At 47.6% G+C, this 25,543-nt stretch overlaps 1 protein-coding gene across 1 annotated transcript in view; it reads right to left on the bottom strand.

Moving 5' to 3' along the window:
- Positions 1 to 25,543, bottom strand: part of LOC124480070 (Na(+)/H(+) exchange regulatory cofactor NHE-RF2) — a 32,502-nt gene extending 6,959 nt beyond the window's left edge. Inside the window, exons 1-3 of the mRNA XM_047039135.1 lie at positions 24,854 to 25,543; positions 22,908 to 23,231; positions 587 to 814 (exon numbers count right to left, since the gene is read on the bottom strand). Coding sequence (XP_046895091.1) covers positions 587 to 814; positions 22,908 to 23,231; positions 24,854 to 25,060 — 759 coding nt within the window. The 5' untranslated portion in view covers positions 25,061 to 25,543. The remainder of the gene's footprint in view (positions 1 to 586; positions 815 to 22,907; positions 23,232 to 24,853) is intronic.

The raw sequence follows: 25,543 nt of genomic DNA, 5'->3' as shown, positions 1-25,543 counted from the left end.
CCAGCGGCTCCTCCAGACTGTGGAGGGTCTGTGGTGCCGACGGTGTTGTTGTAAGAGGGGGGGGGGGGGGGGGAAGCACACTCTGGCTGTGATAGGTCTGACTGGTGGGTCTGCTGCTACACAGACATGTGCACGCACACACACACACCTTGATTTTATGACATGACAAATGCATACTAACGGGTGTCGGAAAATACAGGCATGCATTCAGTCCATAAACATGCATGGGGGTAACAGGTGGAGACCAGGGAGGGATAAACCACTCGGCCATTGTAATGCCCCTTGCTGTCATTCATCCCCAGTGTGCCTGATGTAAACAGTCCCTCTGAAGCCTCCTCTCCCGGGGGTCCCTGTGGCCTGGCTTTGACCCCCATCCATCAATAAGCGCCTCATTAGCTAAGGGTCTCATCATGTCTGCCAGCCATCCAATGGGAAACTCTCCCTCCGCCATGACTCCCACCAGTTTATCTTTCACTCGTTTCCACCGCCTAGTAACCCCCGCCATGCCTCACCTCTCTAGTCATGCCCCCCCATCCCCCCCCCCACCCCTGAGGACCCTCACCCTCTACAGCCCCCTCTCCCTCACCTCCACCAGTCGGTCCTGAGGTTGGAGCCCGGCGAGGTCGGCCGGCGAGCCACGGTCCAGGGAGCGGATGTACTGGCCGGGCCGGGACCTTTCGCTGTGCAGGTTGAAGCCGTAGCCCGTCTCCGCCCGCACCAGGTGGCACAGCCGGGGGAACAGCTCCGAGGGGTCGACCGGGGGACGTGCCTTGGCCTTGGCTTCCGCCTCGGCCTGCATGTGAGCCAGGGCCTCCTAGAGGAATCAGACAGCCATATTAATACTGTTCCTAGTGTTCACTTGAATGCGTGTATCCAGTGCTGTAGGTAAACTACAATGTAACTGATGTAATTTGACCGGTTATCAATGTAATTTGACGGGTAAAATCTCATCTGTTGGTAGCCGCCTTACAACATCTGAACTGAATGCTGTTCTTAATTGTACGGAATGCTTGCACAACAGAATGATCCCATTAAAGTAGACAGGCTTAACACTGACAGGATATCCTGATGGCATCACAAAGCCTGTCACACGAACAAAGCACCGAAATGCTTATCCACCTGTTAATGGGGAAAAACCTTGTTTGGTCGCCATGCAGTTTGACAGGTTCTACACCAACACTCCTTCTCAGTTAGAAGTTATATCTGTAAACAGTTGAAATGGGCTACTACCATTATCAGGTACATAATACACACAGCACAGTGCATGCAGTTTAAGGGAATTCCTAAACTGATCATTTCTATTTATGTAAGTCACAATAGGAAACCAGGAAAAGTCGAGGCAATATTGACATGACGAATCCCTTGCATGTAAATATTTGTGTGCGTGTAAGTGTTGACACCACGGTTTGTGTGTGTGGATGTACGAGGAAGGGGCAGCTAGTGTTGAGCAGCAGTGTAACCCAACCTCATCATGAGCAGTCACGTACAGGTGAAGCCAGTGTACAGTGTACAGTGACAGGAGGCGAGGCTTATCAGGACTGCCTGTCCTCTGAGTGGACAAACAGGAAGTCCCGCCTGCCACATATTATCAACCTCACATCACGCAACGTTAACGTTCAGATGGAAAACTCAAGCTATTGTTCACACTCCACCCTGTGTGTGGGGGTGCTAAAAATACACGCACTGGGACTGAGGGGGCAGAGACAATAACTGAGAGATAGAGATAGAGAAAAAGAGAGAGAAAGGAGGGAGGTGGAATAAAATGGAAAACTGATCAACTATGAAAATGGATTCAGTCTTTCCCTCTCCTCTATGCATCACCTACCCTGAGTCATCAGAGAACAAGCTTAGTGACCATAAATGCTTTAGTAACAGCCATAAATCAAGTAAAAAACGGCCTAAAAAAATAACAGCAACAAGAAACAAGGCCTAGTTTAAGCGCATAATGTCTTAAACCAACAGTGAACTGGGGAGCCGGGCCAAGGCAGACGAGGTCCAGGTCCAAAGCACAATGGAATCATTCAGCCTAATTTCATTCCCATCACTCCCAATCCACACAGGGGGGAGGGGGAGTTCCTGCCAGGCCCCAGGAAGGGGAGGGGCCTCCTGGAGAGAGGTCACTTAGCTATTAGCACTCTGAACAGTAGGAGAGACAGGGAGAGAGGGATACACAGAAAGAAAGAGGGAGAGAGTGACAAAGAGAAACAGAGAGACAAAGAGACAGAGAGGCAGACAGAGAGAGAGACAGACAGACAGAGAGACAAGACAGAGAAACAGAGAGACAGACAGATAGAGAACGAGCTCTTGATAGAAGAGCTGGAGTAAGATAAACAGAGGAAGCACAGAGCAGCACAGCTGGTAGACATTAGTGTAGGGAGATGGCCTTCTCTCCCAGGCAAAGCTCAGACTGCCTCTACATACCTGTCTACCCAAACCTAGCGACATGTCTGTATACCCTAGCTTAACTACATGTCTGTCTACCCTAATCTAGCTACTTGTGTCTATGTTAACCAGGCTGCATGTCTATGTTCGCCTACCCGCTGTCTACCCTTGCCTGGCTACCTGTCTGTCTGCCATAGACTAGCCACCCTAACCTAGTGTAACAGATGTGGCCTTGCTCCATCAGAGGTACACTGGCCGATGTTTGCCCCTCACTGGGATCGAACCCGCCACCTCTGACATTCCAAGCACGACCACTACCAGCTACGCCAGCGAAAAGCGAGCTCTTCCCTGGCGCGGGTGGCCTTTTACATACCTGAGGAGAGAGTTTAACCGACCAACACCAGCTACACTAGCAACATGTCCATCTCCGTCAGAGCCCTATGTTTTGTGTGGAACAATACCCTGCCGCCCCACATTAATCAGCGCCAATCGATACACACAGATCCATACTGAAGTGTTGCCACTTGGAGACTGAGATCTTCATTAAAGACACCTAACAGGGTTCTCACAGGAGAAACACAGTTCAGGTTTACAAAACCAGATCACACTGGTTGCTCAGCAATAGAGCTATCTTCTTCAGCCAAGTGGTCCCAGTAAAATGCTGTCACAGTGAAAAGCTAAATGGGACTGCTGCCAACCAAAGGAAGATAATCAAATGGTGTTCCCAGGGAAACCAGGATGTGGTTGTATGACTGTTTGAATATTGCGTAACTGTTTCCCCAATATTTCCTCATTACTGAGGAAATATGAGAGATGCAAAATAAACAAATAAAACGGTACAAATGAGATCATTGCTAAACAACTGCCATATCCCACACAGCGTTTTGGTATATTTTGAATATCATTGAACTATTTACAAGGTCTATGGGCTCCTTTTGTTCCCCTGGCAAGAGGCATCAGATTCGAATCCATCTATGCTAGAGAGACAGAAAATGGCATTTCCTCTGAGATAATGGCATCCAGAAGGATATAAAGTAGGGAATGTTTGGAAACGCAATTTCCTCTGCAGAAATGAGCATTGTCTCAAGTGGCATAGCCATCCATCCCACCAACACTTTATGGGCTTGGTTACATTACCTTTCATGTATTTACATAGCAATACCTATAGCAACGACACTGTAGCTACATGGGAACTGCAATATAGTCACACTTTGTTCAGTGATACAAGTTATGATGGTGGAGATTGGGCTTTACAGGGGTATGAGGATGTTAACATTGATAATAACCTATACAGCTAACACCATGGGCGTATCGAGCTGGAGCCCCCCCAAAGGTTTCATTAGCCCCCTCCCCCATTCTTTTAATAAAAACAAATCTAAATGTGTTAATTTCTCTTCCTAAAACCCACTAGAGGACACTATTTAAAAGGATATTTCAAACATTTCTTCTGGGGGAACATGCCCCCAGACCCCCCTAGTATTGCTGGGTCACAGGAAAAATAATAGGTTTTATCTAGGGGCTTAGCCCCCCCAAAAGTGGGAACCTAAATTTGCCCGTGGCTAACACGTAAAACTGTTTTATTTACACAGCCGTCGTCGTCGTCGTCGTCGTCGTCATCTGCCGCTTGTCCGGGGATCGGGTCGCGGGGGCAGCGACCTAAGCAGGGAGGCCCAGACTTCCCTCCCCCCGGCCACTTCCGCCAGCTCTTCCTGGGGGACCCCAAGGCGTTCCCAGGCCAGCTGAGAGACATAGTCCCTCCAGCGTGTCCTGGGTCTTCCCCGGGGCCTCTTCCCAGTGGGACGTGCCCGGAACACCTCACCAGGGAGGCGTCCAGGAGGCATCCTAATCAGATGCCCGAGCCACCTCAGCTGGCTCCTCTCGACGCGGAGGAGCAGCGGTTCTACTCTGAGCCCCTCCCGGATGATTGAGCTTCTCACCCTATCTCTAAGGGAGAGCCCGGACACCCTACGGAGAAAGCTCATTTCGGCCGCTTGTATTCACGATCTCGTTCTTTCGGTCACTACCCATAGTTCGTGACCATAGGTGAGGGTAGGAACGTAGATCGACTGGTAAATAGAGAGCTTCGCCTTTCGACTCAGCTCCTTCTTCACCACGACGGACCGATGCAGAGCCCGCATCACTGCGGACGCCGCACCGATCCGCCTGTCGACCTCGCGCTCCATTTTTCCCTCACTCGTGAACAAGACCCCGAGATACTTGAACTCCTCCGCTTGGTTCAGGATCTCCTCCCCGACCCGGAGATGGCACTCCACCCTTTTCCGGTCGATTACCATGGCCTCAGATTTGGAGGTGCTGATTCGCATCCCAGCCGCTTCACATTCGGTTGCGAACCGCTCCAGTGAGAGCTGAAGGTCACGGCCCGATGAAGCCAACAGGACCACATCATCAGCAAAAAGCAGCGACCCGATCCTGAGGTCACCAAACCGGACCCCCTCAACACCCTGGCTGCGCCTAGAAATTCTGTCCATATAGGTAATGAACAGAATCGGTGACATAGGGCAGCCCTGGCGGAGTCCAACCCTCACCGGAAACAAGTTCGACTTACTACCGGCAATGCGGACCAAACTCTGGCACCGGTCGTACAGGGACCGGACAGCCCCGATCAGGAAATCCGGTACCCCGTACTCTCGGAGCACCCCCCACATGAGCCCCCGAGGGACACGGTCGAACGCCTTTTCCAAATCCACAAAACATGTGTAGACTGGTTGGGCGAACTCCCATGTACCCTCCAGGACTCCGCGGAGGGTATAAAGCTGGTCCACTGTTCCACGGCCAGGACGAAAACCACATTGCTCCTCCTGAATCCGAGGTTCGACAATCCGACGGACCCTCCTCTCCAGGACCCCTGAATAGACTTTCCCAGGGAGGCTGAGGAGTGTGATCCCCCTAAAGTTGGAGCACACCCTCCGGTCCCCCTTTTTAAAGAGGGGAACCACCACCCCGGTCTGCCAGTCCAGAGGCACTGTCCCCGATGTCCACGCGATGTTGCAGAGTCGTGTCAACCAAGACAGCCCTACAACATCCAGAGCCTTAAGGAACTCCGGGCGGACCTCATCCACCCCAGGGGCCCTGCCACCGCGGAGCTTTTCAACCACCTCGGCGACCTCAGCCCCAGAGATAGAAGGGGGGGGCCCTTCTATTTACACAGCAATTCCCATATACCTCGAATATTTTTTACTATAGATATTCCCCAGGGTATCTCCATCCCTGTGTTGAGTTTAAGGTTGGAACGATTTAGAACTAAAGCTTCTTAAGACTGAATCATTTTATCGTGAGGGGATGGATTTATGAGCTGTGGCTTTTGACAAAATGTTTAGCTGAAGAACAGATGCAGTCCAGTATGATTTTTTCACATTTGTCAGCAAACTAGCCTATAATCAGGATATCGGAGTTTAAAGAAAACACAGGATTCATGTTCTGGAAAACATAGTCCTGTTTGGGTAGAGGAACAGCAAGGTCTGAACGAGAACAGGATTCCATAGCCTGGCGGTGGTGCCATAAGAGTACTACTGTTTTGGTCCACGGAGTAAGGCCATAGGAAAGTTCTGGAAATAAATCAGGATCATTCCTATAGGGAGGCAGATATGGAATGCAGGTTTTTTCTCTCCAGGCTATCCACACCCATTATAGGACATGCTGTCCTGTGGCCCACTCCCCACACACCCTGGTCCTCATGGTCCCATAGTTGACCCACCCTGCCCCACTGGCACAGCCCTGTTTATCAGGACCGGATGGTCTGTGGACATGTGCCCTGACATGCATTCCTCCAATTTCCTGTCACAATCAGCCATTGTGCTGTCTGTCTCTCCATCTCTCTGTCTATCAATGGGGAAGTGTCAGAGACCGTGTGTCTTGAGTGTGTGTGTGTGTGTGTCTGTGTGTGCAAGTGAGCGTGTGTGTGTACAGTATGAGCAAGAATATATCTGTGTGTCTATGTGTTTTCTCCAATGCCACCACTGATCATGGTGTTTGTGGTGAAACCAGATCTCCTGCTGTTCAATTATTCACAGTGAGACTGCTGGAATAGCTGGATCATGACCACTGTTAACCCTTTCACAGCCAGGGATCACTGGCTGTCTTTGCACCCCTGGACTGTGGCAGCCATTGTGTGTGTACTGCACTGTATGTGTGTATTATAAGTGTATGTGTGTCTGTAACACATGAGTGAATGTGTTTATGTGTGGAGTTCTCAACCTAGGGGGATTCCCTAACCGTGTGTGTTTGTGTGTCTTGTGTGTATGTATTCTTCCTATAGGGGATCATAGTTAACTCAATATGCCTGGCCCACTCGGTCAGGGATCAGGTGTCTTCTGAGGCCTGCAGGCTTCTATGTAGTGTGTCAGAAACTCATACACAAGGATATGATTTCATGATCATCGTTTCTGAGGTTAATATCCAGTTTGTCAACACTGTGTTGATGGTGTGAGGGTTTTCCCCGTGTTCTATATTAAAAAACCTCCAGTGAGACACAACTGAAGGAGTAGCTAGATGAAACACATCCACCTGAACTTGGGGGGGTCAGATGGCTGAGTGGTTAGGGAATTGGGCTATTAATCAGAAGGTTGCCAGTTCGATTCCCGGCCATGCGTATGACGTTGTGTCCTTGGGCAAGGCACTTCACCCTACTTGCCTCGGGGGGAATGTCCCTGTACTTGCTGTCAGTCACTCTGGATAAGAGCGTCTGCTAAATGTAAATATTTCCCCTCTTTAACAGTGAGGTAAGCTGTAGCTCTCTTTTTCATCCTGAAACCTCACACGCACACACACGCACACACACCCACACACGCACACGCACACACACACTCAACGAAGCACATGGACAGACTACAGATGTCATGAACACTAGCCGTTGTCGTGCAGATGGCTGTGTTACTGTAACCGGCTCAGCCTGTTGAGTCTGTTGTCTCAGGGTCTGAAATGGGCGTGGCTTACAGGTGAAGGAAGACACAATTACCTACTGTTCACAATAAAACCACTCAGAGTAAAAATGATTACCACCTATCAAGTCAATGACGTTAGCCTGACGTAGTCATACTCATAATTCTAGTCAGAATATGAGTGTGAAACCGCTCTGTTGGGCTGTGAGTATGGGGCGTGTTTCAACCTAACCAGGAAAAAAATGCCTCTTCGCTAAATTGGATAGACCTCCAACCAATCAGAGCAACGTAATATGTTGTTTGTTGAAAACAAATTCCACCCAAGCGCTCTTAGGTGACGTGGTTGATTACGTTACTGTTGATCATCTGGCCCTCATTGTATAAAACCCGCCCTAACAATATGATTGGTCCGAACTTTTTCCCCAAACTTGCGATCCCAGACCCAACTTCCCAACAATTTTTTTGTGGGCGGGGCTAAGTTGGGCTGGCAGCCAGGCTACAATAACATACAACTTAGAGTTGAATGTTTACACATGATACACAAAACACATGTCATCATATGGATTTTGAAGGGGCCTGGGAAGGTTAACAATTAGACCTGTCGAGGATTGTTTGATGGAACAATTTTCGCCCACAGACGTAAAGCATGCTGCGCGTGTGTTTTTGCGTGCGTGTGTTTATACTCAATCTGAGAGGATATAAAGAACTCTCAGTGGGGTAGATGAAAAAGAAAGAGAGAATGAGGAAGAGGGGAAAAAGCAAGGGCCAGTGACCAAAACCTTCTCTGGGGAAACCAGAGAGGGATTAGGAAACAAACATCAGACAGAAAGAAGGGCAGGAACAGGGAGATAAAGAGATGGGCTGGGAGAGAGTGGAAACAAATTAATGAGGAAAGAGAGATGGAGAGCACAGAGGGGTATAGGGAAAGAAAAGGATGAAGGTAAAATAGAAAGTAAATACCAGTGCCTAAGGTTCAAGAGAGAGAAAGAAAGACAGAGAGAGAGATGGGTTGGCTCAATTGGCTGCATTGCCAAAGCCTTTTCCCCCCCCTGGGGTTGGTGTGTGCTGAGGGAAGGCCTGTTTGTAATGTGTGACTGATCCAGCGGTTCCACCGCCTGGGACACACTGCTGGGGTGAGGGAAGGGAGAGAGGAGGAGAGGGGGGAGAAGCGAAGCGAAGAGAAACAGTGAAACCTGCTGACTGTGTGGCACTATCCCCGCTTCAGAGTTCACAGCACTGCAGAGATGAAGGGGAGTGGAAGAGATAAGGAGTCGAGAGACAGGAAAAGAAGAGAGAGGCAAAACCAGAGTGAGACAGGGGTTGTGAAGGCTACGATGAAAGGTGCTACTGTTTCTCCTGCGATGACCTCTGATTGAACCCCTTATCAGTCTGCATGTAGAGGAAACACTACAGGGCCACTTAGCACTGCACAGCACAGGGCACAGGGCAGGGGGCACAGTGCACTGCACAACACAGGGCACAGCACAGTGCACTGCACAGGGCAGAGCACACTGCACAGTGCACTGCACAGCACAGGGCACAGGGCTGAGCACACTGCACAGCACAGTGCACTGCACAGTGCTCACTGCACTGCAGGAAATTCTTCTTTGGTAGATCTAAAGAGATCAGATAGATCTCATCTATAGATGGAGACACCGGGACGTCTAGTATCTACACCCACCCCACACTTTACTGTAAGATCAAAAGGGATCTTAAAGTGATCTCTTTAACCACCAAACATTGCATAGAAACCTTAGAAATGTGAACTATTAAACAGCAATACCAAATTGAATTTCTTGTCATTGTCCCGCCTGTTGTTACCTAATGATAGAACAGATGTGCTGAGAATGTGCAAGATCCCAGCTTCTGTCAACTTCAGCCTGGAATCCCATGCACAGTCTTCCTTTTCAAAGCCCTGTCTCTTGTCCATCTGTATAGCGTCTATGTGTGTGTGTGTGTTTCTGTGTGTGTGTGTGTGTTTTTGTGTGTGTGTGTGTGTGTGTCCATGAGGGAGATACATAAAGAGATAGGGAATGCCCACATGTGTATGTCCTTGTGAAGTTATTTACAGCCTTCCAGGGGTTTTATTGTGAAATGACTTAAACCATATGCTTTTCTTTCCGGTCCCTATCCACACAGGCTGTGATGTATTCTCTGTGGAGCATAAATGTAGACTAGTCTCACTTGAACTCGAGTTTCACCCTGGAGTTGGGCAGGGCTTCAGTCTCACCTCCATTCACTCCTTGGTTGGGCGGGGATATGAATAAATAAGAAATGATAAGATGGCCTATGTAATGTAAATGTAAAAATTTAAATGTAAATGGCCTGGTTGAACAAAATCGTTGGTTTCCAAAATGACAAAAGCTTGAAAAAACTGACTACAGATGGCCTGGGATGTCTTGAAGCCTGATGCTGTCACTTACCAAACACACACACACACATTCACCCAAAAACAAGGGGATTAAGGTGACACTCTCTTCCTGCATAACAGTCACACACATTTTACCCACAACCTTCCCAAATCCCAACACACAAAACACACTAGTCTGTCTAGCAACTTGAGAGCCCTTTGAGTCTGTGACTAAGGAAAATCAAACAGGTCTCAGAGCAGCCACAGTGACCTGGCAGGACATTCTGGCCATGTCACAGCTGTCCCCTAATTCAAGGTCCAGATGCTCAGATCAGTGAGCCAGGCTATTGAAGCCCAAACACAACCCTGGGGTGCAGGCAACAATAGAAGCTAGTGCAGGGTTGTTTACTAGCGCTAGTGAGCTGGACCATTAATCCACCTCTGGCTGGGTGACTCAGCAGGGAGTGGGTCGGAGAAGCTATTCCAACTGAAATTGAGTTTGAGGAAATACAGATGTATCGGCATTGTTTGACCTTAAATCCCTGAACTGAGTCAAAGTCAAGCTAAATAAAGGAGTCCTCTGTATACATGGCAAAGCCTGGAAATCCTTTCTATCTACCCTACATACACCCATTCAATCCTCCTCAGATCCCCCTTTTGCACATTATTCAAAGCTATCATTTTCTACATCCATGTTCTCCTCCTTTGCCTCTCCTCCATGCCCTCTCTCCCTCCATTCTAACAGTTCCCAGGTGCCAGGGCAGCTCATCTGGTGAGAGTTACATCCACAATCTCCCTTCATGTTGAGCATAGCCCTGTAAAATCCCACAGGTAAAGATTCAGGAAGTCTTATTGCTGGCCATGACCAATTGCAACCAGCAGTTCACCTGACCATCAATCATTTTGTGCTGCTGATTTCTTGCAGCATGATTCATTTCAGCCAAAGTATAACCGACATTGCTTTGGTGTGACAAGGCAGATTAAAAGGTGTAAAAAAGGTTCAACTGTAATGATGGCTCCCGGAATGTTCCACAAATGTGTGTGTCATCGGGTGTCATGCGCGCTGTCACGTTTGCTGTCACTTGGCACAGTACGTCCTATGTCAAACTTAACCTCTCCACAATAATGTCAGACCACTGAATATGTAACTCTAAAATAATTCAAAAATGAAAGCCATAGCATGTAATTGAAGAAAGCTGCTTTTGTCATGGTTTCCAGTCTTTGCTCACAGCCCAGGGGGTAACTTAGACCAAACGACATTAAGGCATTGAAGCACAGCCCACCTCAGAGATACACAATCGCATTGTGTAATCAGGGACTAGCACATTGAGTCATCTTCCTATCCTGAAAATCTTCACTGGGTTCACACAGCAAACACATGCATCCCAGTTGCAACAGGCAAACCGCTTGGTTTCCACGAGAACGTACGGTACAATTCTACATCTACCAAGCGTTAAGGAGTGTGTGTGCACACGGGGACACACACACACAGGGGCAAATGACTGCACATCCTTGCAATTCGTGCAAACTTATTGTGTAGCCTACTGCACATCTCAGATGTGTGAAGGAGGGTACTCAACTATACGCACGCACACACAAACAGACACACTTTCTCTAAGAAACACGCTGCATGCGTTTTCGTGGTCATTGTAAAGGACTGGAGTGGAAATGGATGCCATGCACGTGCTACGTTAAATCAAGAGGAACAGTGGTCCCACGTGTGTCGTCTTTTCTGTCGGTGATAAGATTCACCATAAGAATCTTTAACTGGAAACGGACAGTCTCAACTAAATCATTTAGTCAAGATTCTTTTGGATTACTCGGTTCGTTCATCAGCAGTGATAAGAGGTCCACACCTATCCCCTTCATTAACACCTTTCCCCTTCATCTCACAATGTCTCTTTTCCCTTTAGTACCTTTGTGTCTTTTTCATCAGCTCCCCCCATCCTTACTTCGCTACCCCTCATCCTCTCCCATGTACAGTGTTTCTCCATTTCTCTTACTCTCTATCTCTGCGTGTGCCAGTGTGCTGTGTTTATGTGACATGTAGTTGAGGGTGATGACAAGCGTAGGACCCCGCCCCTGTTATCAGTCTGAAGCAGACAGGGTAATGTGTGTGTGTGTGTGTACTACATGGGGGACCTCTGAGGGTTGATTGGGCTATGGGACCCCCCCCCGGCCATCTATTACGACACAGGCCCAGATATTTATGTAGTGCACGTCTGAACGCTGCTGTGTGTGTGTATCCCCCCCCCTCCCCAACCAGGAAACATGAGGCCCAACAGGATGTACAGTGATGGGAGATGAGAGGGGAAAGAGTGAGGGAGTGAGGGAATGAAGGAGATTATATCAACACCGGCAAACTGCTGCTCACATTTCAACATCATTACCCCATGCATATTTTGACAACCCATGGACGAAGCTTGACAGATTCCAGCAAATAATTACATTCTTTCACACACACATAAACCAGGATTCCAGCCCTTCTCAGATTCTCAAAGCATGCTGAATCAATTACATTTTTCTCAGTGTACAACATGGCCTCCCATCTACATAGCATGGAGACCTTCTCTATGCTTGGCACCTCAACATTTGGCACCTTAACACTTTGAAACTTAACAAGGCTTTGAACGGGTTCAAGGAACAAAAAAGAAAACCATGAAAAATGTATATTTTGCGAGGAACAATAAAAAAATAAAAAATCCCCAGTTTTGTGACCAGTTCAGTGACTGACCACAATTGCAAATCAATCAATTGACTGGGAAGCCACAGTGGACTTCTGCGTAAGACAGGCACAGGAACTCCTAGTTTGTTATGCAAATTGTGCGGTTTTGTAATGTTTCATGACATTGATAGATATTTTACTCTATAGGCTATTGTCTATCAAAATAGCATAGAAAAGATTCAGAGCCTACATATCTCACATCCTTACATGGCACGTTAGTAACCGGTACTGGCAGGGCTGGACTGGGGGGGGGGGGGGGGGAGAAAGAATGTTAAGACATGTGATTGGGCCAGCCCAGTGTCATTATGGAAAATGAACCAATGGGCCACTGTCCCTGCTTTATGGGCTGGTTGTTGGCCAATTTAAAGTTTATAAAAATAATAATAATATCGTATCATATCGGCCACAAGTGCGTTGGCCCATCGAGCATTTGCCCGGTATGCCAAATTACCAGTCCAGGCCTGGGTACTGGTGTAATTTGGCTCTAACCGGTTCAGGAACGATAATTAGAAGGTGGAACATAAAACTGGAAATGTTAAAATACAGATTCGGCACGGAACGAACCGATTGAAAAAACAATTCTGGTTTGAAGCCCTGCTTACTGTCACACACAAACACGCATGCACACACACACGCCATACAGTGTAACACCAAGGGGTTTAGAAAAGCCACAGATTGACCATGCCCACAACCCACTGATCCCAGCAGTCCTTCAGAGGGCTGAGAGTGACCAGGGTATGCAGGGTATCTGGTCCAAGGTCAGGGAGAGTCCATATGAGATAAGAAGCGTGCGTGTGTGTGTCAGTCTGTGACAGTGAGAGAAAGAGAGTGCAAGAAGGAGAGAGAGAAGAAAGGAAGAGAGAGGGTGAAAGAGCACGACAGAGAGAGCAGAATAGGATCAAGAGAGACTGACAGAGAGAGTGAGAGAGAGTGGGTTGGGTAGAGTGGGGTGAGTAGTATGGAAGACTGTAGGAAGTTCCTTCTGGTTATGAGGGGCTTGTGTGGGGGCTATGAAACAAGAATTGCAGCTACACAGTGTTGGACTCAGCATTCCAGTGAACTGCCGACCTTCCCTGCCTGCCTACATGTCTGTCTGTCTGTCTGTCTGCCAGCCTACCTGTCTCTCTCTCTCTTTATATCTGCAGTGTTGCTGTGTGTGAACGTTCATCTCCTCAATCAGTTTAGGACCACAGCATGAACAGACAACTCTCCAAATGTGCACTTTTGATGGCTTCTTTCACTGAAAGACACTGTCATATCCAACACACTGAATATTGGATCGGAATATTGGAATACAACGAATATTGGAATATCTTCTCTCTCCTCTCTCTCCCACCTATTTTCTATCTATATTCCTCTCGACCACTCCTGCTTTTTCTCTCTCTCTCTCTCTCTCTCTCTCTCTCTCTCTCTCTCTCTCTCTCTCTCTCCCTCCAACTCACCCTATCCTCGCTTCTTTCTCCCACTCACACTCTCGGTCCTTACAAAACTCTCCTCTCTCCCTATAACCAAATGCCCCTCCCCCTACTCAGCTAGTGTGGTTACGAGTGGGCAGCGTATTGATCTCTTGTCTATCTACGATTTGTTCTGATAGCGCACTGTTCCAGCACCGCCACAGTCCTGTGAAGAAGTGTGGGTGTGGATATGCGTGGGAGGGGCTGGGGGCTACTGGATGAGAGAAATATTCAACTTTCCAACATGGATGGGAAATTCTGCTTTCTTATTTGTCCGAGGTCGCTGGCTAAAGATTTCAGTGCAAGAAAGCGCTTCCTGCTTGAGCCATGAGCAGGGTCCAAGGTGGACAGACGTTGGGCTCCAGCAGAGCCTCCCCTGGTGTCTGTGTCAGATCTCTGTGTGCAGGGTCAGCAGGGGGAACGACCCCGGCACTGACCACGCGGTCACGCCTGGGGGGGATAAGAGACATACACAGCCGGTCCTCTCTTTCCCACAAGTATGGTTCGTTCACTCTTATCACACACACACACACGGTTTTCTCTAGCACACACATATGGTTCTCTCTCTCTCCAACACACACACACAAATAAGTCAAATTCCACCAACACCCTCCACCCCCCATTTCGACCCCACCACCCCCACCAGGAAGAACCCCATATCCCACATGCCAGCATTTTCTTCAGGCATTCCTCAGCCCTGACACCCCGCCACCCCCCAGACCCTACATCTGGACGGAACACAGCTGGCATTCAGCACAAGCACAGGGGGGGGGGGAGGGGGAGACTAAAAACATGATTATCATGATTTCTAGTCTTTAAAGGACCCTGAATGAATCGATTCCAGGGGACACCAAGAGACATTTTGAAGGCTGAAGGCTGAAGCAGAAGGCTACAGCACAGTGAAAACAGACAGTCAGAACAGGACGTGAGGCACCAGTGAGGCCACAGAACCACACTGACAACCAAGACCGAGACAAAAACAACATCTGTGGACAGAAGAAAGGAAAAGCAGGGGGGGGGGGGAGGAGGAGGAGGAGAGATGTTTGAAAACGTGATGTGTATATAAAGCCGTATTGTAGAACGTAGGATGGAGGCCATGTGTCTCTGTGTGTGTACCTCTCTCTTGATGGCTGTGCACGACTAGCTGTCCACAGGACAACCTCCATCTCTTTCTCTCTCCATCGCCTCTCATCGCCCTCTTTCCACCTCTGCCCTCCCTCTACCGCCTCCTCACATCCATCTCCCTCGCCCCTCTCTCAAATCCAGGAGCTGTCTCTGTGTTTACACAAACGTGACCTTTGACCCCACCAGCCCTGTGTACTCTCTGTCCACCCCCACCTCCCCCCCCCAACGCAGATTCCTTTGTGGTGCTCAGCCAAGCTCAGCAGGGACCATGATTATAGATCATTTCATCCATCGCTTTGCTCCTAGCTGTTTTATCCTGCAGCACCCTAGTGGGTTTGTTGTGTGTAGAGAACGCTTCTTTCTGCCACTCTATCGATCTTTTTCTATCTGTCCATCCCTCTCTCAGTCTCTCTTTCTTTCTTTCTCTCTTCAGCTCCATCGCTGACATTGAGCAATGGCGTGTTTAGTCTGTGCTGCTGTTTAGAAGCACACCAGTGCTGTGAGCCTGTGACACGTTCATGCATGGGCTTACTGTACACCACACAAACACCACATACACACACCATACACACTTACACACACCACACACACAACATACACAAACACCAAGATGTTTCAACTCATGTTTAGTAGGATCCAGGCAGGATGTTTTCAGGATGTCTTTCCGAACACCAAACATCATGTTTCAGGGAGATGCACGCACTACAGGAAGTTGTCTTAGTCTCAGCTGAACCACTCCCTAGTTTAACACAAACTTTAGAACGGCAAATGATGTTCTAGAACTTCCAGTGGTCCTGCACCTGGTGAGGATATTGTCCCGCTCTCACGAAGGAGGTGTTCCGACCCTCATCAAGTCCTTAACACTGAACTATATAATGTTGTTTTGAAACAAAAACAAAACAAAGGCCTTCTGTAGTAAAGCTGTAGAATACCACCGAGTTGGAAGATAATGTGGGGTATGGTTTTGGTATTGAAGAGCATGTTGAACGTTTACACATGTGTGCGTGTGTGTTTGAGTCTCAATGAGTTATGGGTTGCAAGTGTACAAATACTGGTAAATGGGACGCATATGGCAGTTAGGGCTTGAGGAAACCCAGTGAGGAGACCATTAGAGGAACGACCTCATTCATTATTTCTGAACCCTGTGGAAGCTATGTGTATACGTGTGTGGGTAGTACCTGTTGGTTTGTGAACATTCCGCATGTGTATACACATGGACATGCATACAATACATTCTATATTGCATGTATATACACATGGGCACGCAATCTGTTTTTTTTTGTGTGTGTGAGTGTGTGTAACCAATATATGCCTTTCTGCAACTGTGCTGAAGTGTGCATGTATTTCCTATGAGTCACCCAAGACACATTTAGATCTTTGAAAATGCAACTCAGCACCCCTACTGAATTATAAGCGCTGCAGCAAGTGTTTGTCTGTTTTTAATATTATTATTTCTAATCAACAACTGCAACACTGTAGATGTGACTCACCAGGAGAGAGAACAACAACAACCTACTTTGTTTTTATATTGCAGGCTGGATAACCCAACTAGGGTGGAGTTAATGTCTTTAGACCCACCAGAGAGAGAAAGAGAGAGACAGAGAAATGGAGTGAGAAAGAAGCAGACAGAGCAGGCAGAAAGCACCAGAAGGCCAGGAGCGAGATTGTCCAAAAATGTTGCCGTCTTCAAAACAACCCACAGAACACAAATATGTCCCCTGCTTTGACTGTGGGAGGAATGGCCACATCAATCCCAGCATGACTCTTTCCCGCTTCATCATGGAACAAACTGAGAAGGCCAAGGTCGGAAATCATAGCAGTTTGTTCCTGTCAGCTTTCTCTTTCTCTCTCGGCATGTCTACACATACATCCCTCTAAACTCTCCCCTTCCCCCTCTCTAACTCTTGGCTATTTACCCTCTTTGTCCTGCTGTCTGTCTTACTCTTTCTGGTTTTTGCGGATCATTTCTAATGTTCCTGACCTGTTGTGTCTCCCCTGCCCCTTGCCAGGCTCAGGTTGACCCGGGAGGTGTACAAAGGCCTGGTGCTCTAGCAGTGTGTAGTGTGGGGATACCAGGTTCCTTAACTATGGAGCTACAGAGCTAGCCAGTGATGAAGGAGGTGTTTTGTTTGTCTCTTCGGTAATGGAGTGACTACGTTCAGTTGAGTTCTAGGTTTTATAAGTATTACCGATCTGAAGATTGGAGAGAGAGTTTAACCAAAACCTCGACGTAAATCGACCATTTCAGACACAACGGTAATAGCACTCTCTTTCATACATGAAGGTCAAAGGATGGTGTTTATAGTGAATATAGAAAAACAAAGATAACATACAGCCAATGGGAGTTTGTTTTTATAGGCAGGCGGATACAACATCATAAAACTGTGACTGTCATCAGAACATAGTAGGTTACAGTAGAAACACATATATATGAATGGATAATACGACAGAATGTATGAACAGATGATAAAGTAAAGCTGATTGGGATGAACATAAGCGCTTAGGAAATCAAATTTCTTCCACTTCCAATTTCTTCTTGGAGAGGCTTCTCAATGTGGTCTGAATGCATGGACAGATGATCCCTAAAGCCTGTTTAACAAGTGTAGCTCCACCTACACACACACACACACACTTCTGGGAGTGTGTGTGTGGGCTGCGTCAACCCACATACACACATGAAAGCAATCAAAGGTGCAAGAACACATGCTCCCACGTCAAAGTGATGGAGATAGTTCTGCCTTGCAACCTTTGACACACACGGCTGATGTCGTCCACATGGGTAGTCGTCCAATCGCATGCTTTGAAGCAGACAAGGAAGGAATGCCTGACTACGTTACACCCTTGTGTGTGTTTCTGTGTGTGTGTGTTTACATGTTGCTGTGGGTACCCTCTCTGTGGTGAGAAAGTGACACTGGACTCTTTGTCAAAGGGATCTGGTGACAATGGAGAATGAGACTGTACCCCTGACGGAATACCTTGAGGAGAGAGCCATGTGTGTGTGTGTGTGTGTGTGTGCACTCGCGCAATTAGAAGAAAAGAGAACATCCCCAACTGGTCTTCAGATGTATCCTCTGACCTCTCCACACACCTTGGTGATGTCTATCTCTCCCTCTCTCTCCAGACATGAAAATCCCTCACCTTTCGGCGAAATTCGCCGTTTTGTAACCAAAATAGGTGACCTACGTGAATCGTGTAGATTCGATGAGAAATTGTTGGGGGGGGGGGGGGGGGGGGGGGGGGGTATTCATATTCAGTGAACTGCGGACAGGTGCGCGTGTCAGAAGGGAGCGCGAGTGCATGGAAATAATAACGCAAAGGGCCTTGCATCACCAGTGCAAACCACCATCAGAAGCTGGAAGCACTCCTGGCCTCGGTGAATGATGGTTTCAATCATATTATATTTTCTGGTAAGTTAACTTACCCAGGAGCTCTGTTGAAATAAATTTCGCTAACGTTAGCTACATCTTGATGAATTCAGTCATTGAACACAGCAGGAGAGAACGCAACGTTGGCCAGCTAGCTAAAGCTCCGGTGGACAATTCCAAATGAACGTATGCAGCCCTTAGTGCCGCCTACACACAACAGTGACACTGACAGATCGAAAGCTAATTTGAAACAATATAAAGATGGAAAACCAGGCTAAGAAAAGTAAACGTAATTACCTTCACTAGACAACGTTGTTTGTTTCAAGCTCCAAAAACGATCAGCCCAAAAAATGTGCTCGCGCGCTCGCATTAACCATGGAAGTCCCTAACTAGCATCAGATCAGGCACAGAAATTGCATGCATTAGCAGGGCGCTCGCTGTGGTGGCGTCTGGTGGGCCGGTCTGGATCAAAGTCCAGGTCCTATTTTTACTCCCAGTCCGTCCCTGCCGTTCTATCAATAAGCAGACCTGCCAACCTGTACGCAATTTGTGTAGCGGATACGCATTTTGACTTCAAAGTACGCTGGTACTTGTATTGGCTGTCAATCATGATGGAAGAGTAGACGAGTTAAGTTACAGCATGTCCACCATCTCTTGTGGGGGTTATGCATTAAGCCATTTGTGGTGCCCTTACCACATTGTGCCTCATATACTGTAAATGTTAGACCCAGTGACAGGCTGGCATGAAATGGCTTGCATAATACTTAGTAAGGAGGCCATAATAATTTTTGACTCGTGGCTTAAGTTACGTTTCTCCAGCTCTCCCCAGGTTGGCAAAAAAGTATCTCAAATGCATCAGATTGATGCTTTAAAATATGGAATATTTACATTTTCCTTATGGGGGAGCATGCACCCGGAACCCCTTAGACGGGTAATATTCTTCTCACCTTTTTCACCCCTGACTCGTTTTCATGCCTGTCTCTCACACACACACACACACACACGTGCACCCACAAACAGACACCATTCACCCAGATTTAATAGTAGATCTTTACAACACAAAGGACTGGAGAGAAAAAAGAAACAATGACAAAACCAAACTGACATTCAAGGCAATGTCCTCTGTCATCACCAGGCAAGGCAGAGTGAAACCAGCACCTTAAGAAGCCTGAGTCAGGGCCTTGTCATTTTCTGGATCTCATTCTGAACGTAGCCTGCGAGAGCACAGAGCAGCCTTTAGCAGCACACGGGCTTGATTGCCTTACATAAGCCTTCCATTCACCACTCACTGTCTTGTCCTGTATTGTCATTTTCCATTAAAGCCCTCCAACATGAGCTCTTGAAAAGCCTGGAATGACACATGGGTCATAGCCAGACTAACAGGGATGTTGAACAGTTAGAGAAATATCTTATAACATTTGCGGGTTTTGTCACCGTAATTACACCCACATAGACCCAGATAAGGTTTGTGTTCTGGTTTGTGAGAGTGTTTTGAGGTTGCGGTTTCTTTTCAATTTGGTGCTACATCAGCTATTCACACACACACACACACACACACACACACACACACACACACACACACACACACACACACACACACACACACACACACACACACACACAGACAGACATAGGGTGAAGGCAGAGAGGTTTTGAGTTGGTTCGGTCCTTGGACACTCTTAGCTGTCCTACAAATCAACAGCAGAGTCAACATCAGAGGAATGTAGTGAAAAGGAGACCTGGGGGATGATGGGCCGTAAAACAGAACCTAAAAGAACAGTCAGTGTCATGTAACCTACACAAACAAACCCACACACACGTGTTAGTGATTATGGCTGGTGACAGGGGTTTGCCTGCAGAACACGAGCGGCCTGAAACTTCCCGACAGGAAGTCATGGAATTCAGGTAACTCTAGGAGTCCTGCTCCCATGGCAACGCTTGGGAGCCTACACTCACTTTGTGTAGCAACTAGAGGAGTTGAGGAGATGGGATTAGAAGGGAGGAGTCTGGGGTGATGGGGAGGAGAGGAGCAGAGGTGAGGGGATGAGAGTGGAGGAGATGGGAGGAGTGAAGCGTGTAGAGGGGCGTGGAATGGAAGAGTCTGGTAGAAAATGTAAGACTAGATCATCACCCCCCACCTTTAACCATGTCCATGACAAGACATGACATAAAGACATGAGTGTCCAGGGAGGAGATCTGAGCCTGTCACTTCCTGTCTCCCTTTCCACCTGGCTGTTTGATGGCTGTCTTTACAGCCCTCTGAGGAGACTGAGAACATAAAGCTGACACGTTTGGCTTAGAGGAAGTGTGAAACGGCCAGGGCTTAACACGCACACACACCATGTGAGGAGCACTCTCGTCCTACAGAGAACATTGCCATTTACTCTCACTTTCTTAAGTCCCCCATTGTCCCTCCGCTTTCTCCACATCAACCCCTATCCCCTCAGTGACTCATTCCCCCTCCCCCCATTCCCTCCCCCCACTTCTACACCCCATACACTGGGCCCCACTTCCTGACCCCCCTTCTGCCCCCCTCCAGTCTACTGCTGTCTGGACTACGCAGAGCTGCAGTAGTCATGATTCTGAGGAATTCAAATATTAAAAGACATACAGATTAAACCTTGTCTTCTTGGATATTTAGGTGGATTTTCTGTGGGATGTTGACCAGTGTGGTTGGGAACAACTAATTGATTAAGACGGCAGGAGATACAAAGATCAAATACTATGATCAAATACACACAGCGACGGACTCACTGCATGTGACATAATAGGTGGAGTGTCAACAAATGAGTGAGCATGGAGAGGAAACAGAAAAAAGCACTTCTCTTACAGATGAGTGTAGGCCTGTCCAGCTGCAACAGGCCGCACTTACTGCGCGCACACACACACACACACACACACACACACACCACACACACACACGCACACCTATCCAGTCAAACTAAGTTGATATACTGAGACTGAGACATAGCAACATCTTTGACTCGTAAATCCTTCCTAAAATGCTACTTCTAACAGCAAACAGATCCTTTTCAAACATCAGGCTTTGCATTTTAGCATGCTGCTTAATGAGAGCCTGCCTAAAGCCCAGCTGATCTGCTCTTCCCCTCCCCTCCCTTTCTCGTCTCGTCTCTCCTTTCCTCCTCTTTCCTCGTCTCTCCACCCCTTCTCATTCCTCTCCTATTCTCTCTCTCCCCTTCTATTTTCTTCTCCTTCAAATGAGATTGCCTGCAGAAGTGTCTCTGCATTCTGTCTGCCTCTTGTCATACCAACAAAGGGAGAGAGGGACTTAGAATCAAAGATCCAAACATTTCCAGAGATTAGCCGAGTCTTCTGACCCCACGGGCTGCAGGGGACTTGTCTCCACGGCTCAGACAGACAGCATACAGTGTGTTCGCATGTATGCATCCAAATGTGCATCTCCCTCTCTCCTTTTATCTCTCTTTCTTGCCACTTGGAACTGATTGGCCTTGTCAGTGCTCATGTAGAAACGAGGCTGGATCGAGCACAGATATTGGCAAGCGGCGCTTAAGTAGAAACACATGTGTGAATGGAGAAAACAGCCCTCATTCTGCTGCACACAGCAGATGTAGAACAGAATCCGAGACGATCTCAGGAAAGAAGACGACCCAAAGGAAAACATATCCTGTTTTCCGAATAGAAAAACCCAAACAAAATCTGCAATAAGAAAAACATGGAGTAAAACCAAAACATACCAGTCGCACTTTTTTGTTTTGCAAACCCGAGTCATCTTTCAGTCTCGTAACTCAAATGACACTGCTCGCCATGAACGTAAGATATGACCACAAAGGGTCCAAGACTCAAAAAGCTTCCAGTTGTGTAAAATTCACTTCCCTCGGCCCACCGTGACCTCTCAGAGTGAGCTGCAACAGAATCAGATCACTGTCCCTGGTCAGAAGTCTGCCTGCCCAGAGGTCACGACCTTTGGCCTTTTGGTACCCTTTTGACCCCACCATGGAATCTGGAACCAATTCATCCAGCCATGTTGCGTATTCCCAGGAGAGTAGCCTGCCATTGAGAATGAGTGGTCTCAGGGTCTGGGTTCTGGTTAGAACTCTCTGCGACCCTAAATAGGCCTAATCTATCTCATCTCATCTACCCCATCTGATCTGGGATCTACTGTATCTCTTGAAAAACATAATCTCCATATTCTCATGTGATCTATGAGGTGGAGGGGCGATCAGTGTTGGGAGTTGGGTGAAAAGAGGCTGAAGGTCTCTGAAGGTTGAAGGTTTGGGCGACGGTAATCGGATCTATGATCTGTCTCGAAGACACCATGGCAACGTTGTTCATTGATAGAGAGCCATCGCTGACTGTTGAATGATGATCAGATTCTGATTCTGATTCAGGATCCGCTGACCAAGGGAGGCAAGATGGGTATACATGACAGATATATACAGTATTTAACTGACAGGGAGTCGCCCTCGATATCTGAAGCTAGAGGTGTTTTTCGGAGAACAAACAAAGGTCTTATCGTCCGATTCCCAGTTCGATACGGTAGACAACTTCATCTAGCAGACGTCCCCCAGTGATGTGACCCATAGGAGCGATCTGTCCCCTGATGAGGACCACCACGGCTCTACGTACCTTCTTGGCAGCCCGCGACGGCGACCTGCGGGTGGGCTTGGGCATCTCACTGCTCAGGCCCAGGGGCAGCTTGGACACCGAACCGTTCTCCCGCTTGGCGGGCGTGGCCGGGGGCGAGGAGGGGGCGGAGGAGCGGGTGGCCGGGACAGGGGAGGAGGGGGATGGAGGGGTGGAGGAGGAGGAGGAGGGGGGGGGCTCGGCGGTCACGCGCCGGGCCATATCCTCCGTGCAGGTGAGGCGGAGGCTGCGCATGTACTCGTCCGTCTCCCGGTCCACCACTAGCAATCTGGTCTCCTGCTCCAGCGCCTTGATGCGCTGCACCACCTAGGAGGGGGGGGGGGGGGGGGGGGGGGGGGGTCGTAATAATTCCTTTGATAATAATTCGTTACACAATAATTTGTTACATTACATATTAATTCAAAATGATTCACACCTTCACAAAATTAACAAAAACTAACATATCATTTCTGCATTATGCATGTAGCAACGCTAGTGCTAAACAACTATTTATCTGGTCGGCTCCATGACGCCGGGTAAGTAGCTAGCTCTTGAGACTTCTCACCAAAATAACGAAGGGGAAACTTCGAGTACTGTAAGTCGCTCTGGATAAGAGCGTCTGCTAAATGACTAAATGTAAATGTGAGTAAGGTACCTAGCGAAAAGTAGCCTCAACTTTCCTCGACTTTTAGCTACGGCACTAATGCTGAAGGCTCGCTGATATAGCTGTCGGTCTTACTAGAACGGCATATGTATGCATTGTTGCTAACGTGTGCTGACGTTGTGACTGTGTGCATATGTGAGAAAGACGCATGAGTGACAGAGAGACGGAGGGAGAGCAGGGGAAAGGAAATGCAGCTGAACGAATACGCTGCGTGTTTTAACCTAAAGAGCGATAAAAAAAATGTTTTACGAAACGCAATGTGTGGCGGCCGGTGTTGATTCTGTGGCGCACCGCCACAAATTAGTCTATGTGTGGGAAACACTGGAAAGATCCCACTTGGCAGTATGCTGGTTCTCAGCATAGTAAGACACCTTCTGTACATGAGACAGTCATCATGTCGCCACCACTGGAATTTGATCATTTGGAACCCGCTGGTTTGTCAAGTCTGTTTGTTGAAGTTTGTTTATGCATGCATGCATTTTTTCTGCCTGCCCCTCTTTCTTGCATTATGCAGATGACTAAAACTACAGGAGTGTCGGCAGATGGGAGGCAGGGGGTTGCAGAGTAAACACTGACAGTCCCTAGAGGGACTGGAACTTAAAAGAGAGTGCTTGCACGCATTAAGGTATGTTGTTAATGCCAACAAACTGACACTGTAATAGAAACAAAACAGCAAGCAGTCTCTATCTTTTTGGGCATGTTAATATAGCTTCAGAAAGACGTTGTAACTAGGTAATTGTCCTTCTGTATGTTCGTGAAGCTGGGAAAATCATTATCTGAGCCTTCTGTCACCATTTGACAGCGCGCCAAGAGACGGCGCCTCCAAGATACCAAGAAACGTCCCTGAAAGTGAAACGCCAAACACAGATTAGCTGTTTAAACAGCAGTTTGATGCGGTTAGTTTAAGGTCTGTTGCTGGGTTGTCATGTCTGCGCACAACTAAAGTGATGGTGAGGTGGACTTTCGTTGGGTGTGTTTGTCGCTCAAGAGTCACTCTTAGATGAAAGTAAAGAGTTGAGATCTGACGTTTTTTTCTGTAACCGGCTGTCATTAATTTATCTCTAGCAGAAAATAATGTCAGACTGGCTGCTTTGGGGCATAACACTCTTGACTCAACAAAATCCAATGTTCCCACGTGAGATTTCAGTCTCCCATAAAACAATTTGGCCCTGTGGTAAAAGTCATTTCAAAGTAACTCAATTTATGAAAGCTCTCACTATATGATGCCTATAATAGAGGGCAACAAGTTTAAGTTGTCCATTCAGGTAAAGTTTGGGGTACTCACTTGGTGGTGCGTTTCTCTTTCCACATTTTCACCGTTCACCTCAATGACACGGTCTCCAGCGTGCAGCCCCGAAGCCTCAGCGGGCGACGCGGGCTCAACTTTTCGTATGTACTGTCCACTCTTTCCTTTCTCGCCGTGCAAGTGAAACCCATACCCACTCTCCCCCTTTAACATAAAACAAAGCCGAGGTTTCAAATCGCTGGACATTTCCACAGTCCTGGAATGCCTAATTGTTTATATGAAGAACAGTGCTAGTTTCCAAAGTAGAGACGCCTGTTATAAATTGTTTAGTTTTTTTTTTACTGCTACTCAACTTTTACAATAAAAATAACATATTGTCTTCTTGTTCATGTCTTGCAAACTTCCAAACGTAAATCCTCGCGCTGACAAATCACTCTCACAATACACATACACGTTTGGAGAAATTCCACCATAGAACTTTAAATGTTCACAAATACAACCCTTTACAAAACGCAGGAACGACCTTAAGCTATTGTGTTGCACGGTATCCAAGCCAAGCGCAATGGTGTCGGACACTCCAAAACGTATTATTCGTAGCGGCGCGCGTTTATTAGTCCATCATCACGATTAAAGCGAGTGAACCAACATTCTGCACTGCAAAAAGCAACAAGCGCTAACCACTCTCTGGACCTTCATCCATAACAACTGGTTGGGGAATACGGATTCAAT

This window comes from Hypomesus transpacificus, chromosome 17, assembly GCF_021917145.1.
Source record: "Hypomesus transpacificus isolate Combined female chromosome 17, fHypTra1, whole genome shotgun sequence".
NCBI classification, from domain to species: domain Eukaryota; kingdom Metazoa; phylum Chordata; class Actinopteri; order Osmeriformes; family Osmeridae; genus Hypomesus; species Hypomesus transpacificus.
Note: the sequence above shows the minus strand (reverse complement) of the source record. Positions and strands in the feature narration are given on the sequence as shown.